At 42.9% G+C, this 18,269-nt stretch overlaps 1 protein-coding gene across 2 annotated transcripts in view; it reads left to right on the top strand.

Annotated features, from left to right (window-relative positions):
* LOC121581168 (rap guanine nucleotide exchange factor 4) overlaps nt 1–18,269 on the top strand; it is a 68,506-nt gene that overhangs the window by 31,595 nt on the left and 18,642 nt on the right. For both annotated transcript variants that reach the window (XM_041896585.2, XM_041896584.2), the window contains exons 5-7: nt 14,023–14,095; nt 14,198–14,262; nt 14,912–15,018. In XM_041896585.2, coding sequence (XP_041752519.1) covers nt 14,023–14,095; nt 14,198–14,262; nt 14,912–15,018 — 245 coding nt within the window. The remainder of the gene's footprint in view (nt 1–14,022; nt 14,096–14,197; nt 14,263–14,911; nt 15,019–18,269) is intronic.

Raw genomic sequence — 18,269 nt, 5'->3', positions numbered from 1 at the left:
TGGCATGAAAAGGAACCATGGGTGACATTTTTAATGGCCCATTCTAAATCAAAACAAATTTCACACATATTATTTAGTATAAATTGATAATAATAATATTATCACTTGTGAATTATGCCCGACGTGTGCAGTCTAAGGCAAGAAACAGCACATGCATTTTTTGCGACTTTTTCAAATCATAGTCACATGCATCAGTTAGCCTTGCCCATAGGCCTATATGTTTTGATAAGATTTCTATGACAGCTGAAGTGGCCAAATGACTCCAAGTGTAGCCTATAGGCCTAGGACCCCTGGAACAGGGTTGGAGATCCCATAGCCTACAGAGCCTAGTGAAATGTGTTCTTATAAGCCCAGTCATTGCGCAATCGCGTGTGAAAAAGGCGCGTGCTTATAATGTTTATAAGAAACATGAATGTGTTGAAAATCCCAAATTGTTTGCATAGTCAATTTACACACAGCTCTGACACACACACTTACCCCACCAGACATGCCACCAGGGTTATTTTCCCAGTCGCCAAATCCAGAACAAATTCAAGAAAGCATGCAGTATTATATAGAGCCATTATTGCATGGAACTCCGTTCCATCTCAAATTGCTCAAATAAACAGCCAACCTGGTTTAAAAAAACAGATAAAGCAACACCTCGCGGCACAACGCCTCTCCCCTATTTGACCTAGATAGTTTGTGTATGTATTGATATGTAGGCTACGTGTGCCTTTAAAAAAAATGTATGTCGTTCTGTCCTTGAGCTGTTCTTGTCTATTTATGTTCTGTATTATATCATGTTTTGTGTGGACCCCAGGAAGACTAGCTGCTGCTTTTGCAACAGCTAATTGGGATCCTAATAAAATACCAAAATACCCCTCCTGTACTTCCTGTTCACCCGTGACTGCGTGGCCACGCACATCTCCAACTCAATCGTCAAGTTTGCAGACCACACAACAGTGGTAGGCCTGATTACCAACAACGACGAGACAGCCTACAGGGAGGAGGTGAGGGCCCTGGTGTAGTGGTGCCAGGAAAATAACCTCAACATCAACAAAACGAAGGAGCTGATCGTGGACTTCAGGAGACAGCAGAGAGAGCACACCCCCATCCACATCGACGGGGTCGTAGTGGAGAAGGTGAAAAGCTTCAAGTTCTCGGCGTGCACGTCACTGACACTCTGAAATGGTCCATCCACACAGACAGTGTGGTGAAGAAGGCGCAGCGGCGCATCTTCAACCAGGAGGCTGAACAAATTTGGCTTGGCCATAAAACCCTCATGAACTTCGACAGATGCACCATTGAGAGCATCCTGTTGGGCTGTGTCACCGCCTGGTATGGCAATTGCACCGCCCACAACCGCAGGGCTCTCCAGAGGGTGGTGAGGTCAGCCCAACGCATCACCGGAGGCACACTGCCTGCCCTCCAAGACATCTACAGCACCCGGTGTCACAGGAAGGCTAAGAAGATCATCAAGGACCTCAGCCACCCGAGCCATGGCATGTTCACCACACTACCATCTAAAAGGCAAAGACCGTACAGGTGCATCAATGCTGGGACCGAGAGACTAGAAAAACAGCTTCTATCTCCAGGCCATCAGACTGTTAAATAGTCACCACTAGCCAGCCTCCGCCCAGTACCCTGCCCTGAACTTAGTCACTGTTACTAGCTGACTACCACCCGGCACTCTAACCTGCACCTTAGAGACTGTCGCCCTATGTACATAGTCATTGAACACCAGTCAATTTAATAATGTTTACATACTGTTTTACCCACTTCATATGTATATACTGTATTCTAGTCCAGGCTCATCCTATATAACTACTGCTGTACCCAACCTTTATATTAATATACTGTGTATAGACACAATGATATATATATATATTACTGCTCAAAAAAATTAAGGGAACACTAAAATAACACATCCTAGATCTGAATGAATGAAATAATCTTATTAAATACTTTTTTCTTTACATAGTTGAATGTGCTGACAACAAAATCACACAAAAATTATCAATGGAAATCAAATGTATCAACCCATGGAGGTCTGGATTTGGAGTCACCCTCAAAATTTAAAGTGGAAAACCACACTACAGGCTGATCCAACTTTGTAATGTCCTTAAAACAAGTCAAAATGAGGCTCAGTAGTGTGTGTGGCCTCCACGTGCCTGTATGACCTCCCTACAACGCCTGGGCATGCTCCTGATGAGGTGGCAGATGGTCTCCTGAGGGATCTCCTCCCAGACCTGGACTAAAGCATCCGCCAACTCCTGGACAGTCTGTGGTGCAACGTGGCGTTGGTGGATGGAGTGAGACATGATGTCCCAGATGTGCTCAATTGGATTCAGGTCTGGGGAACGGGCAGGCCAGTCCATAGCATCAATGCCTTCCTCTTGCAGGAACTGCTGACACACTCCAGCCACATGAGGTCTAGCATTGTCTTGCATTAGGAGGAACCCAGGGCCAACCGCACCAGCATATGGTCTCACAAGGGGGTCTGAGGATCTCATCTCGGTACCTAATGGCAGTCAGGCTACCTCTGGCGAGCACATGGAGGGCTGTGCGGCCCCCCAAAGAAATGCCACCCCACACCATGACTGACCCACCACCAAACCGGTCATGCTGGAGGATGTTGCAGGCAGCAGAACGTTCTCCACGGCGTCTCCAGACTCTGTCACGTCTGTCACATGTGCTCAGTGTGAACCTGCTTTCATCTGTGAAGAGCACAGGGCGCCAGTGGTGAATTTGCCAATCTTAGTGTTCTCTGGCAAATGCCAAACGTCCTGCACAGTGTTGGGCTGTAAGCACAACCCCCACCTGTGGACATCGGGCCCTCATACCACCCTCATGGAGTCTGTTTCTTACCGTTTGAGTAGACACATGCACATTTGTGGCCTGCTGGAGGTCATTTTGCAGGGCTCTGGCAGTGCTCCTCCTGCTCCTCCTTGCACAAAGGCGGAGGTAGCAGTCCTGCTGCTGGGTTTACATTTTATTTACATTTTTTGTCATTTAGCAGACGCTCTTATCCAGAGCGACTTACAGGAGCAATTAGGGTTAAGTGCCTTGCTCAAGGGCACATCGACAGATTTTTCACCTAGTCGGCTCTGGGATTAGAACCAGCGACCTTTCGGTTACTGGCACAACGCTCTTAACCACTAAGCTACCTGCCGCCCCGATCTTGCATGGAGCCCCAGACCGAGGGTGATTGACCGTCATCTTGAACTTCTTCCATTTTCTAATAATTGCGCCAACAGTTGTTGCCTTCTCACCAAGCTGCTTGCCTATTGTCCTGTAGCCCATCCCAGCCTTGTGCAGGTCTACAATTTTATCCCTGATGTCCTTACAAAGCTTTCGGGTCTTGGCCATTGTGGAGAGGTTGGAGTCTGTTTGATTGAATGTGTGGACTGGTGTCTTTTAAACAGGTAACGAGTTCACACAGGTGCAGTTAATATAGTTAATGAGTGGAGAACAGGAGGGCTTCTTAAAGAAAAACTAACAGGTCTGTGAGAGCCAGTATTCTTACTGGTTGGTAGGTGATCAAATACTTATGTCATGCAATAAAATGCAAATTAATTACTTAAAAATCATACAATGTGATTTTCTGGATTTTTGTTTTAGATTCCGTCTCTCACAGTTGAAGTGTACCTATGATAAAAATTACAGACCTCTACATGCTTTGTAAGTAGGAAAACCTGCAAAATCGGCAATGTATCAAATACTTGTTCTCCCCACTGTGTATGTATGTGTGTATGTGTGTATATATATATATATATATATATATATATATATATATATATATATATATATATATATGGACACACCTGCTCATTCAAGGGTTTTTCTTAATTTTTACTGTTTTCTAAATTGTAGAATAATAGTGAAGACATCAACTATGAAATAACACATATGGAATCATGTAGTAACCAAAAAAGTGTTAAACAAATTAAAATATATTTTAGATTCTTCAAAGTAGCCACCCTTTGCCTTGATGACAGCTTTTCACACTCTTGGCATTCTCTCAACCAGCTTTATGAGGTAGTCACCTGGAATGCATTTCAATTAACAGGTGTACCTTGTTAAAAGTTATTTTGTGGAATTTCTTTACTTCTTAATGCGTTTGAGCCAATCAGTTGTGTTGTGACAAGGTAGGGGGGGTATACAGAAGATAGCCCTATTTGGTAAAAGACCAAGTCCATATTATGGCAAGAACATCTCAAATAAGCAAAGAGAAATGACACTACATCATTACTTTAAGACATGAAAGCCAGTCAATCCAGAACATTTCAAGAACTTTGAACGTTTCTTCAAGTGCAGTCGCAAAAACCATCAAGCGCTATGATGAAACTGGCTCTCATGAGGACCACAACAGGAAAGGAAGACCCAGAGTTACCTCTGCTATAGAGGATAAGTTCATTAGAGTTAACTGCACCTCAGATTGCAGGCCAAATAAATGCTTCACAGAGTTCAAGTAACAGATACATCTCAACATCAACTGTTCAGAGGAGACTGCATGAATCAGGCATTCATGGTCGAATTGCTGCAAAGAAACCACTACTAAAGGACACCAATAAGAGGAAGACTTGCTTGGGCCAAGAAACACGAGAAATTGACATTAGACCGGTGGAAATCTGTCCTTTTGGTCTGGAGTCCAAATTGGAGATTTTTGGTTCCAACTGCCGTGTCTTTGTAAGACGCAGAGTAGGTGAATGGATGATCTCTGCATGTGTGGTTTCCACCGTGAAGCATGGATTAGGTGTGATGGTGTGGGGGTGCTTTGCTGGTGACACAGTCAATGATTTATTTAGAATTCAAGGCACACTTAACCAGCATGGCTACCACAGCATTGTGCAGCGATATGCCATCCCATCTGGTTTGCGCTTAGTGTTCAAAGCTTAGTGTTCAAAGCTGTCATCAAGGCAAAGGGTGGCTATTTGAAGAATCTCAAATATACAATATATTTCGATTTGAAAAGTAACACTTTTTGTGTTTGCTACATGATTCCATATTTTATCATGTTGATGTCTTATTCTACAATGTAGAAAATTGTAAAAATAAAGAAAAACCCTTGAATGAGTAGGTTTTCTAGAACTTTTGGCTGTGTGTGTGTGTGAGAGAGAGATATAATTTTGATCTCTGATATTTCTTGATTTCTTTCTTAGAATTTTTGGGATTTGTGTGTGTATTTTCAGGTATTACTGCACTGTTGGAGCTAGAAACAGAAGCATTTTGCTGCACCTGCGAAGTCTGCAAAATATGTGTACGCGACCAAAACATTTGATTTGAGTTTTGACTGGCAACTATTTAAAAGAGGATCCCAGCTTTCTCGTGCTGCTTTATTTTTTGCTCAATTATTACAATTAAGCACATTAATCCGCTTTACAACCATTGTAGCCTACCTGGCATATTTAAAACGTAACTGCATGTACAGTACCTTCAGAAAGTATTCACACCTTTTGACTTTTTCCACATTTTGTTCTGTTACATCCTGAATTTAAAATGTATTACATTTAGATTGTTTTTGTCACTGGCCTACAAACAATACCCCATAATGTCAAAGTGGAATTATGTTTTTATAATTTTTTTACAAATGAAAAGCTGAAACGTCTTGAGTCAACTATTCAATCTCTTTGTTATGGCAAGCCTAAAATAAGTTCTGGAGTAAACATTTGCTTAACAAGTCACATAAGTTGCATGGACTACCTCATCTCATAGTCCCCTGTAGCTCAGTTGGTAGAGCATGGCGCTTGCAATGCCAGGGTTGTGGGTTAGTTTCCCACGGGGGGCCAGTATGAAAATGTATGCACTCACTAACTGTAAGTCACTCTGGATAAGAGCGTCTGCTAAATGACTAAAATGTAAATGTAAATCTCTGTACCCCACACATTCTGTAAGGTCAGTCAGTCGAGCAGTGAATTTCAAACACAGATTCAACCACAAAGACCAGGGAGGTTTTCCAATGCCTCTCAAAGAATGGTACCTATTGGTAGATGGGTAAAAATATAAAAAGCAGACATTGAATATCCCTTTGAGCATGGTGAAGTTATTAATTACAATTTGGATGGTGTATCAATACACCCAGTCACTACAGAGATACAGGCATCCTTACTAACTCAGTTGCCGGAGAAGAAGGAATCCGCTCAGGGATTTCACCATGAGGCCAATGGTGACTAAAACAATTACAGAGTTTAATGGCTGTGATCGGAGATAACTGAGGATGGATCAACATTGTAGTTACTCCACAATACTAACCTAACTGACAGAGTGAAAAGAAGGAAGCCTGTACAGAAAAACAAATATTCCAAAAATATTCTTTATTTTTATCAAGAGCCTACGGCTGAAACTAGCCAGCTAACTAGCTACTTGCTATTAGCTACCGTTAGCGGTCTTCACCACTGTCTGTGGCCTGCACTACCTACCAGCCAGCTCTAGCCTGGACAATTATCGGCCAGTCTGCAGAGCGTGCTATCGACCCAGAGCATATCGGATTTTCTGCCGGAGTAACCGAATGGCTGTTGTTGGCTAATCACCACTTCCCGACATACCAGTTAGCCTTGAGCTAGCCTCGAGCCAGGCCCATCTCCCGGCTATCTACCTCTCTGTCAACCGGACGGGACCTCCTAGTGTCGACACGGAGCCCTGCCGATCCATCACGACTGGTCTGCCGACGTAATCGTCTGATGTGGTTTCAACAGGCTTCCCGTTGCGACGACCACGAAGATCCATCTGCTAGCCCCGGCCCGCTAGCACGCGCAATCAACTGCCGTGCCTCCTGCTCGCCTGTGTTTTAGCTGCCTACAATCTGCTCCCGGACTTACGTAGTGCTGTTCACTGGACCTTATGATCACTCAGCTACACAGCTAATGCCTGCTGGACTGTTCCTTTATGCGGTACCCCATCCTGTTTATCTGTTTAGCCTCAGCGCAAACTTCCGTCGCCATTACCAGTTGTTGTCTTAGCCCTCTCGAATAACACCTGTGATTGCGTTATGCCTCTCTCCCATGTCAATATGCCTAGCCTATTGCTGTTTGGGTTAGTTCTTATTATACAATTTCATCTGTAGAGCCCCAAGTTCAGCTCAGCCAGCCTCAGAGAGCTCCTTTGTCCCACCCCCCCATACACGCGGAGACCGGCTCAATCGGTACCTCCAGTGATGCTATCTCTTTCATAGTTACCCAATGCTTAGGTGTACCTCCACTGTACTCATATCCTTCCATATCCTCGTCTGTACATAATGCCCTGAATCTATTCTACAACGCCCGGAAATCTGCCCCTTTTATTCCCTGTACCCAACGCACTAGAAGACCAGTTCTTAAAATTCTATTCCTCCTCTGGTGATGTAGAGGTTAACCCAGGCCCTGTAGCCCCCAGCGCTATCATCTTGGGCTCCCGAGTGGCGCAGTGGTCTAAGGCACTGCATCTCAGTGCTTGAGGCGTCACTACAGACCCCCTGGTTCAATTCCAGGCTGTATCACAACCAGCCGTGATTGGGAGTCCCATAGGGCGGCGCACAATTGGCCCAGCGTCGTCCGGGTTTGGCCGGTGTAAGCCGTTTATTGTAAATAAGAATTTGTTCTTAACTGACTTGCCTAGTTAAATAAAGGTAAAATAAATAAATAAAAAATGTGTGACTTCTGTAACCGTAAAAGCCTTGGTTTCTTGCATGTTAACATCAGAAGCCTCCACCCCAAGTTTGAGTTATTCACTGCGTTAGCACACTCTGCCAACCCTGATGTTCTAGCAGTGTCTGAATCTTGGCTTAGGAAGGCCACCAAAAATTCAGAAATGTCCATCCCCAACTACAACATTTTCCGTCTAGATAGAACTGCCAAAGGGGGCGGAGTTGCAATCTACTGTAGAGCTCTATCGTACTATCCAGGTCTGTGCCCAAACAGTTTGAGCTTCTACTTCTAAAAATCCATCTATTAAGAAATAAGTCTCTCACTGTTGCCGCTTGCTACAGGCCCCCAGTTGTGCCCTGGACACCATATGCTAATTGCTTGCCCCCCATCTATCCTCAGAGTTCGTACTGCTTGGTGACCTAAACTGGGATATGCTTAACACCCCGGCCGTCCTACAATCTAAACTAGATGCCCTCAATCTCACACAAATTATCAAGGAACCTACCAGGTACAACCCTAAATCCGTAAACATGGGCACCCTCATAGATATCACCCTGAATAATTTACCCTCTAAATACACCTCCGCTGTCTTCAACCAGGATCTCAGCGATCACTGCCTCATTGCCTGTGTCAGTAATGGGTCCGCGGTCAAACGACCATCCCTCATCACTGTCAAACGCTCCCTGAAAACACTGGGTATCATGGATGGATATTGACCTCATTCCGTCAGTAGAGGATGCCTGGATGTTCTTCAAAAGTGCTTTCCTCTCCATCTTAAATAAGCATGCCCCATTCAAAACATTCAGAACTAAGAACAGATATAGCCCCTGGTTCACCCCAGACTTAACTGCCCTTGACCAGCACAAAAACATCCTGTGGCGTACTGCATTAGCATCAAACAGCCCCCGCGATATGCAACTTTTCAGGGAAGTCAGGAACCAATATACACAATCAGTTAGGAAAGCAAAGGCTAGCTTTTGCATCCTGTAGCACGAACTCCAAAAAGTTTTGGGACACTGTAAAGTCCCTGGAGAATAAGAGCACCTCCTCCCAGCTACCCACTGCACTGAGGCTAGGAAACACTGTCACCACCGATAAATCTACGATAATCGTGAATTTCAATAAGCATTTTGCTACGGCTGGCCATGCTTTACACCTGGCTACCCCTACCCCGGCCACCAGCTCTGCACCCTCCACTGCAACTTGCCCATGCCCCCCCTGCTTCTCCTTCACCCAAATTCAGATAGCTGATGTCCTGAAAGAGCTGCAAAATCTGGACCCCTACAAATCAGCTGGCTAGACAATCTGGACCCTTTCTTTCTAAAATTAGCCGCCGAAATTGTCGCAACCCCTATTACTAGCCTGTTCAACCTCTCTTTCGTATTGTCTGAGATCCCCAGAGATTGGAAAGCTGCCGCGGTCATCCCCCTCTTCAAAGGGGGTGACACTCTAGATCCAAACTGTTACAGACCTAAATCCATCCTGCCCTTCAAAAGTATTTGAAAGCCAAGTTAACAAACAGATCACCGACCATTTCGAATCCCACCGTACCTTCTCTGCTATGCAATCTGGTTTCCGAGCTGGTCATGGGTGCACCCCAGCCACGCTCAAGGTCCTAAACGATATAATAACCGCGATCGATAAAAGACAGTACTGTGCAGCCATCTTCATCGACCTGGCCAAGGCTTTTGACTCTGTCAATCACCGCATTCTTATTGACAGACTAAATAGCCTTGGTTTCTCAAATGACTGCCTCGCCTGGTTCACCAACTACTTCTCAGATAGAGTTCAATGTGTCAAATCGGAGGGCCTGTTGTCTGGACCTATGGCAGTCTCTATGGGGGTTCCACAGGGTTCAATTCTCGGGCCGACTCTATTCTCTGTGTATATCAATGATGTCGCTCTTGCTGCTGGTGACTCTCAGATCCACCTCTACGCAGATGACACCATTTTGTATACATCTGGCCCTTCATTGGACACTGTTAACAAACCTCCAAACGAGCTTCAATGTCATACAACACTCCTTCCGTGGCCTCCAACTGCTCTTAAACGCTAGTAAAACTAAATGCATGCTCTTCAATCGAACGATGCTTGCACCCGCCCGCTCGACTAGAATCACTACTCTCAGCGGGTCTGACTTAGAATATGTGGACAACTACAAATACCTAGGTGTCTGGTTAGACCGTAAACTCTCCTTCTAGACTCACATTAAGCATCTCCAATCCAAAGTTAAATCTAGAATCAGCTTTCTATTTCGCAAACAAAGCCTCCTTCACTCATGCTGCTAAACATGCCCTCATAAAACTGACTATCCTACCGGTCCTTGACTTCGGCGATGTCATTTACAAAATAGCTTCCAACACTCTACTCAGCAAATTGGATGTAGTCTATCACCGTGCCATCCGTTTTGTCACCAAAGCCCCATATACTACCCACCATTGTGACCTGTACGCTCTTGTTGGCTGGCCCTCACTACATATTCGTCGCCAAACCCACTGGCTCCAGGTCTTCTATAAATCACTTCTAGGCAAATCCCCGCCTTATCTTAGATCATTGGTCACCATAGCAACACCCACCCGTAGTATGCGTTCCAGCAGGTATATCTCACTGGTCATCCCCAAAGCCAACACCTCCTTTGGCTGCCATTCCTTCCAGTTCTCTGCTGCAAATGACTGAAACAAACTGCAAAAATCTCTGAAGCTGGAGACACTTCTCCCTCACTAACTTTAAGCATCATTTGTCAGAGCAGCTTACCGATCACTGCACCTTTACACAGCCCATCTGTAATTAGCCCACCCAACTACCTCGTCCCCATATTATTTACATTGTTATTTATTTTGCTCATTTGCACCCCAGTATCTTATCTCCATAACTTACTACATTTGCACACACTGTATATAGATTTTCTATTGTGTTATTGACTGTACGTTTTTGTTTATTCCATATGTAACTCTGTGTTGTTGTTTTTACCGCACTGCTTTGCTTTTATCTTGGCCAGGTCGCAGTTGTAAATGAGAACTTGTTCTCAACTGGCTTACCTGGTTAAATAAAGGTTAAATAAAAAAATAAAAAAATAATTCTGTTTGCAACAAGGCACTAAAGTAATACTGCAAAAAAAGGTGGTACAGCAATTAACTTTTTGTCCTGAATACAAAGTGTTATGTTTGAGGCAAATCCAATACAACACATTACTGAGTACCACTCTCCATATTTTCAAGCATAGTAGTGGCTGCATCATGTTATGGGTATGCTTGCAATCGTTAAGGACTGATGAGTTGTTCAGGATAAAAAATAAACTAAATGGAGCTGAGCACAGGCAATATCCTAAAGGAAAACCTGGTTGTCTCCTTTCCTCCAGACACTGGAAGATGAATTCACCTTTCAGGAAAAAGACAAACTAAAACAGAAGGCAAAATCTACACTGGAGTTGCTTACAAAGAAGACAGTGAATGTTCCTGAGTGGCTGAGTTACAGTTTTGACTTAAATCTACTTATATCTATGGCAAGACCTGAAAATGGTTGTCTAGCAATGATCAACCAGCAATTTGACAGAGCTTGAAGAATTTTGAAAATAATAATGCGTAAATGTTGCACAATCCAGGTGTGGATAGCTCTTAGAGACTTACCCAGAAAGACTTGCAGGTGTAATCGCTGCTAAAGGTGCTTCTACACAGGGGTGTGAATACTTATGTAAATTAGATACTTCTGTATTTCTATTTTCAATACATCTGCAAAAATTTATAAAAACACGTTTTCACTTTGTCATTATGTGGTATTGTGTGTAGATGGGTGAGAAAATAAATGTAATCCATTTTGAATTCAGGATGTAACACAACAAAATGTGGAGTAAGTCAAGGGTATAATACTTTCTGAAGGCACTGTAACCTCCATTCGCTATTTGAGTGCAGTCTACGGATTACTTTTTTTTTCGTGGGCTATACTAAATAAAAAATAGTTGCCTATATGTAAAGACCAGATTAAATTGATAATAGTCTGATGGGTGAGAATATTATCAAATGCTTGTCAAATTGTGAACGAGAGACTGATGAAGTGTGTGCAGCCTGCGCAATAAACATAGCAGAGCACTTCCCTTTCATTAGACTTTTTTTCAAATCATCATTAGTCGCATCATGCATCCTTAGAATGTATTAGAAATCAAAACATATAACATAAGGTTTGTGTCACAACTAAAGTTGCAAAAATAACTCTAAATTAAGCATATAGGAGGACCCGTTTCAAATTATCACTTTGTTAACCGCTCAACACAGCATGTGCGTACTCCCTCAGAAATAGTTTGGGAAAAATGTATTTTCTATTTTATTCAGCTATGTTCAATTGTATTCTTCTTACTATAAAATAATATAAAATAATGCCACAGGAATTATAAGCAAATTAACTAGTGTAGCCCACAGCCATATGGCATAGCCAGATCAGGGCCTAACATAAGGACAACTCAGAATATGCTATGCTGTTCAATATTTTTCTTCATATCATAATGTTTGTTTCTTTAGACCTGCCTAAAATAAATCATGAATTTATTGTGATGTGTAGGATATACAGTGAGGGGAAAAAAGTATTTGATCCACTGCCGATTTTGTACGTTTGCCCACTGACAAAGAAATGATCAGTCTATAATTTTAATGGTAGGTTTATTTGAACAATGAGAGATAGAATAACAACAACAAATGCATGTCAAAAATGTTATAAATTTAATTAGCATTTTAATGAGGGAAATAAGTATTTGACCCCCTCTCAATCAGAAAGATTTCTGGCTCCCAGATGTCTTTTATACAGGTAACGAGCTGAGATTAGGAGCACACTCTTAAAGGGAGTGAAACACGGCGAGTTGAGTTGATGCCAAAGAGCTCAATTTTGGTCTCATCTGACCACAACACTTTCACCCAGTTCTCCTCTGAATCATTCAGATGTTCATTGGCAAACTTCAGACGGCCCTGTATATGTGCTTTCTTGAGCAGGGGGACCTTGCGGGCGCTGCAGGATTTCAGTCCTTCACGGCGTAGTGTGTTACCAATTATTTTCTTGGTGACTATGGTCCCAGCTGCCTTGAGATCATTGACAAGATCCTCCCGTGTAGTTCTGGGCTGATTTCTCACGATCATTGCAACTCCACGAGGTGAGATCTTACATGGAGCCCCAGGCCGAGGGAGATTGACAGGTCTTTTGTGTTTCTTCCATTTGCGAATAATCGCACCAACTTTTGTCACCTTCTCACCAAGCTGCTTGGCGATGGTCTGGTAGCCCATTCCAGCCTTGTGTAGGTCTACAATCTTGTCCCTGACATCCTTGGAGAGCTCTTTGGTCTTAGCCATGGTGGAGAGTTTGGAATCTGATTGATTGATTGATTGATTGATTGATTGACTGCTTCTGTGGACAGACGTCTTTTATACAGGTAACAACCTGAGATTAGGAGCACTCCCTTTAAGAGTGTGCTCCTAATCTCAGCTTGTTACCTGTATAAAAGACACCTGGGAGCCAGAAATCTTTCTGATTGAGAGGGGGTCAAATACTTATTTCCCTCATTAAAATGCAAATCAATTTATAACATTTTTGACATGCGTTTTCTGGATGTTGTTATTCTGTCTCTCACTGTTCAAATAAACCTACCATTAAAATGATAGACTGATGATAATTTCTTTGTCAGTGGGCAAACGTACAAAATCAGCAGGGGATCAAATACTTTTTTCCCTCACTGTATGTTAATTGACGATGAAGTACCGTGAGACTGGCAGTTATTTGCATGACAGTTACCGTCGGACAAAATGTCATGACGGCCACATCCCTAGGCGCTAACATACACTCTCTACACACTCCACTGCACTCTGTGTCCTTGCTGTACTCATTGACCCTGATTTAGAATACAGCCTCGTGTGTGTGTGTGTGCATGTGTGTTTGTTATGTAATGTGAGATGTTCCACATGTAAATGGTCCCTAGGTGACAAATGGCTTTGTTTTGAGGGAAGCTTGTAGGCTGTGTGTGTTGGCGTACGTGCGTGTGCATTTGTGCTCGCTTGTATGTGGGGAAGGGGGAGCTATTCAGGGTCATATAGGGATCTAATGACCAGAGTTTTTGGCATTTTATTTGGTTCCCCATTAGCTGTTGCAGAAGCAGTAGCTACTCTTCCTGGGGTCCACATAAAACATGACAAAATACAGAACACTAATAGACAAGAACAGCCACACATTTAAAATAAAAAAAATACAACGTGCGGTCCTGTACTGCATATACATACAACATATTCATATACAGCATATACATACACATTTGTTGTTGTGAGGTGATGAGTAAGGCACTAGAGCCCTGTTCAGACTAATGTTAATGGAGGGTCAGACAGATGAAGTGTGTGTGTGTGTGTGTTTATTGATTATGATGACCAATGCTGTGTGTGTTGTGTTGTAGAAGTACCGTCAGTGTATGGCTGGACTTCTGGCCCCTCCATATGGAGCCATGGAGAGTGGATCCAACAATGACCGTGAGTAACTACAATGCCATTGACGGTATAATATTGAAATATAAAAATAGCATATTACACATATCACCATGGTCATAACTCTGTGTCTCCCTTCTCCCTCAGGGCTGGCAGACAAAGACAGTCTAGGTTCCGATACGCTCATCCTCATGAACAAGTCTCTCAACAAGGTAAGATGGCCCGTTTCAATGTTATACAGTGAAGGTAATATCACTTATCGTGCTCAACTAACCCCAAACTACTGCCTTTTAAAATCTGTATACTGTGTAAGACTGTAAGCTGTGGTGTGTGTGTTCTAAAAGGAAACTATTGATCGTTTTTTTTAAGGAGGGGGTGTTTGTGTATTCACACAAACAAACATGCAGGCACACACACCGCTACCTCTGTAGTTATGCTAATGAAAGGTAATTCATGTACACGGAACGAAAGGTACCATCTGCCCATTTATGATGCCCTCTTTTGTAGTGCTAAACTGGAGCAGAAGTAGCTATCTCTTTGTGTGGGTGTGATTTGTGTTTTTCTCCTTCTTTTTTCTCACCTTTCATTCATGGCTCTACTATCCCTGACAGCAGTTGTGGTTGCTATGGAAACTGGGAGTGTTACGATAGGTTGGGTGGTTGTGATTCACATCTTAGCGAGTGTATAGTAAATATGAGGGGGATGAGGGCTTATGTTGGCAGAGGCATGAAATGAAAGTCCCCTGGATTTCTCAGCTCATCGTTTTAAATTATTAAAACCTGGAGGCTGAGACTCTCACTATGATTGTTACTGTCTAGCTAGAGCTGACAGAAGTATGGTGTTCCTGTGTGATATCTCTAGGTTCCGTCAGAGAAGCTGCAGCGAGGGGGGAAGGTGATGCGGAACGCCATCCTCTCCAGAGCACCCCACATGATCAGAGACAGGAAGTACCACCTCAAGACATACAGGTGTGGGTGTACAGTACCAGTCAAAAGTTTGGGGACACCTACTCATTCAAGGGTTTTTCTTTATTTTTACTATTTTCTACATTGTAGAATAATAGTGAAGACATCAAAACTATGAAATAACACATATGGAATCATGTAGTAACCAAAAAAGTGTTAAACAAATCAAAATATATTTTATATTTGAGATTCTTCAAATATCCACCCTTTGCCTTGATGACAGCTTTGCACACTCTTGGCATTCTCTCAACCAGCTTCACCTGGAATGCTTTTCCAACAGTCTTGAAGGAGTTCCCACATATGCTTAGCACTTGTTGGCTGCTTTTCCTTCACTCTGCCGTCCGACTCATCCCAAACAATCTCAATTGGGTTGAGGTCGGGGGAATGCGGAGGCCAGGTCATCTGATGCAGCACTCCATCACTCTCCTTCTTGGTCAAATAGCCCTTACACAGCATGGAGGTGTGTTGGGTCATTGTCCTGTTGAAAAACAAATGATAGTCCCACTAAACCCAAACCAGATGGGATGGCGTATCGCTGCAGAATGCTGTGGTAGCCATGCTGGTTAAGTGTGCCTTGAATTCTAAATAAATCACAGACAGTGTCACCAGCAAAGCACCCCCACACCTTAACACCTCCTCCTCCATGCTTTACAGTGGGAACTACACATGCGGAGATCATCCATTTACCCACACCACGTCTCACAAAGACACAGCGGTTGAAACCAAAGGACACATTTCCACTGGTCTAATGTCCATTGCTCGTGTTTCTTGGCCCAAGCAGGTCTCTTCTTCTTATTGGTGTCCTTTAGTAGTGGTTTATTTGCAGCAATTCGACCATGAAGGCCTGATTCACACAGTCCCCTCTGAACAGTTGATGTTGAGATGTGTCTGTTACTTGAAGTCAGTGAAGCATTTATTTGGGCTGCAATTTCTGAGGCTGGTAACTCTAATGAACTTATCCTCTGCAGCAGAGGTAACTCTGGGTCTTCCATTCCTGTGGTGGTCCTCATTAGAGCCAGTTTCATCATAGCGCTTGATGGTTTTTGCGACTGCACTTGAAGGATCTTTCAAAGTTGTTGATGTTCTGTATTGACTGACCTTCATGTCTTAAAGTAATGATGGACTGTTATTTCTCTTTGCTTATTTGAGCTATTCTTGCCATAATATGGACTTGGTCTTTTACCAAATAGGGCTATCTTCTGTATACCCCCCCTACCTTGTCACAACACAACTGATTGGCTCAAACGCATTAAGAAGGAAAGAAATTCCACAAATTATTTTTTAAGAATGCTCACCTGTTAATTGAAATGCATTCCAGGTGACTACCTCATGAAGCTGGTGGTTGAGAGAATGCCAAGAGTGTGCGAAGCTGTCATCAAGGCAAAGGGTGGATATTTGAAGAATTTTTTTGGTTACTACATGATTCCATATGTGTTACTTCGTCGTTTTGATGTCTTCACTATTATTTTACAATGTAAAAAATAGTTTTAAAAAATTAAGAAAACCCTTGAATGAGTAGGTGTGTCCAAACTTCTGATTGGTAGTGTACGTGTGCATGTGTTTCAATGACATACGGTAAGGTCGGTGGCTGGGTAAGCACTGTATATTATCAAAGATTTACTCACAAATAAACCTTGATGAAGCCCAAGTTCACCATACAACAGATATCTCCAACAACCAGAGTAACATAGATTATTAACCAAAATTGACAAAAAATTTCACCAAATGTAAATACCAATGTAACCAAGATACATTTACATTTTAGTCATTTAGCAGACGCTCTTATCCAGAGCGACTTACAGTTAGTGAGAGCATACATTATTAAATTTTTCATACTGGCCCCCCGTGGGAATCGAACCCACAACCCTGGCATTGCAAACGCCATGCTCTACCAACTGAGCTACATCCCTGCCGGCCATTCCCTCTCCTACCCTTGGCCAATTGTGCGCCGCCCCATGGGTCTCCCGGTCGCGGCCGGCTACAACAGAGCCTGGATTCGAACCAGGTTCTCTAGTGGCACAGCGCCACTCGGGAGTAGACAAACGATAGCTCTGATGGTGGTATATTTCATATCATCCGACAAAATGCCACACTGCTCAACTCAGCTCAAGCCATAGATCGATGTAGTTTCCACAGTTACAACTGATAGCTGGCACTAAAAATGACTGATAAATGCAGTTCAAAACGTCAAAAAAGTGTCAAAACAATAAATCTCATGAAGTAGCCAAACCCTCAAATTGTAAAGGAAAATGCATTTAGGCCTACCTTTACTTTTAAATGAAGTCCATTCGTCTGGTGAAACGCTCGGTGACAGCGTTGTAGAAGTCACAGCAGAACCCCATGTCCATTACTTTACTTTATTCTGCATGTACACTGCAGGACAGCCACGCACGTAGAATTGTTGTAGTGTAGTTAGTCGCATCCATCTTGTAGATGCCAAGGCTCGGGCCTCTATTGAGTGGCGGGAGAAGCCCCATTCCCACTACGTCCACAAAGCAAAAGTAAATGTAGGGATGTCAAACGTTCAGCCCTTATGGACGCTCTAGTCTAGTGTGCCTGGTTAAATTGCGCTTATGAGCATTTCTTTACTCTCCATGGTTAAAGTAGGAAGAAATAGATGTAATTGTTGTAGAAGTGTGTGACTGTGCTACATTTACTATCATTATATATAAAAAATATTGAATTACTTCTAATTTTCCTATGGTGGACAGAACATGTTACTACAGTACAGAAACGTATTCACCACACAAGAATGACAGGAAATACACATCCTTTTTACCGCAGATTGGTGATGTTAATATTAAAGTTTATAGTCATTGCGATCTTACAAAATCGATTGCTTAAAACAGGTCAATATCTTTGGTTTAGTACAAGTGTTTTTGTCATAAGCGCCAGTCCGTAGTGGGACTTGGAACATAGCTTTATTTTTCAGACCATTGTGGCTAGAAAAAAATGGTGTGCTCCTCCCATAAAAGTCTCTAGCCTCACATGAATTCATGGATTTGAGGGTTAAGCTATCATTCAAATGAAAGCCAACCCCTGTCGCTATTTAGAAATCAATGTGAGGTGGTGATTCATTGAAATAATCCAGTCCAGAAAGTGTTGTTTCCTTTTCAGTATTGGCCATTTACCAAACTTATTTTATCACAGATACTGTGTAAATTGATAAATGGCGACACCACATACATTTAGTATACCCAAGTTTATTGAGTTTTTTCTGTTAGAAGAGCGCAAACGGTACATATTGCCACGGT

The sequence above is a fragment of the Coregonus clupeaformis genome, chromosome 14, assembly GCF_020615455.1.
Source record: "Coregonus clupeaformis isolate EN_2021a chromosome 14, ASM2061545v1, whole genome shotgun sequence".
In the NCBI taxonomy this organism is placed as follows: domain Eukaryota; kingdom Metazoa; phylum Chordata; class Actinopteri; order Salmoniformes; family Salmonidae; genus Coregonus; species Coregonus clupeaformis.
The sequence above is the reverse complement of the archived record's forward strand: the minus strand, read 5'-3'. Positions and strand labels throughout refer to the sequence as shown.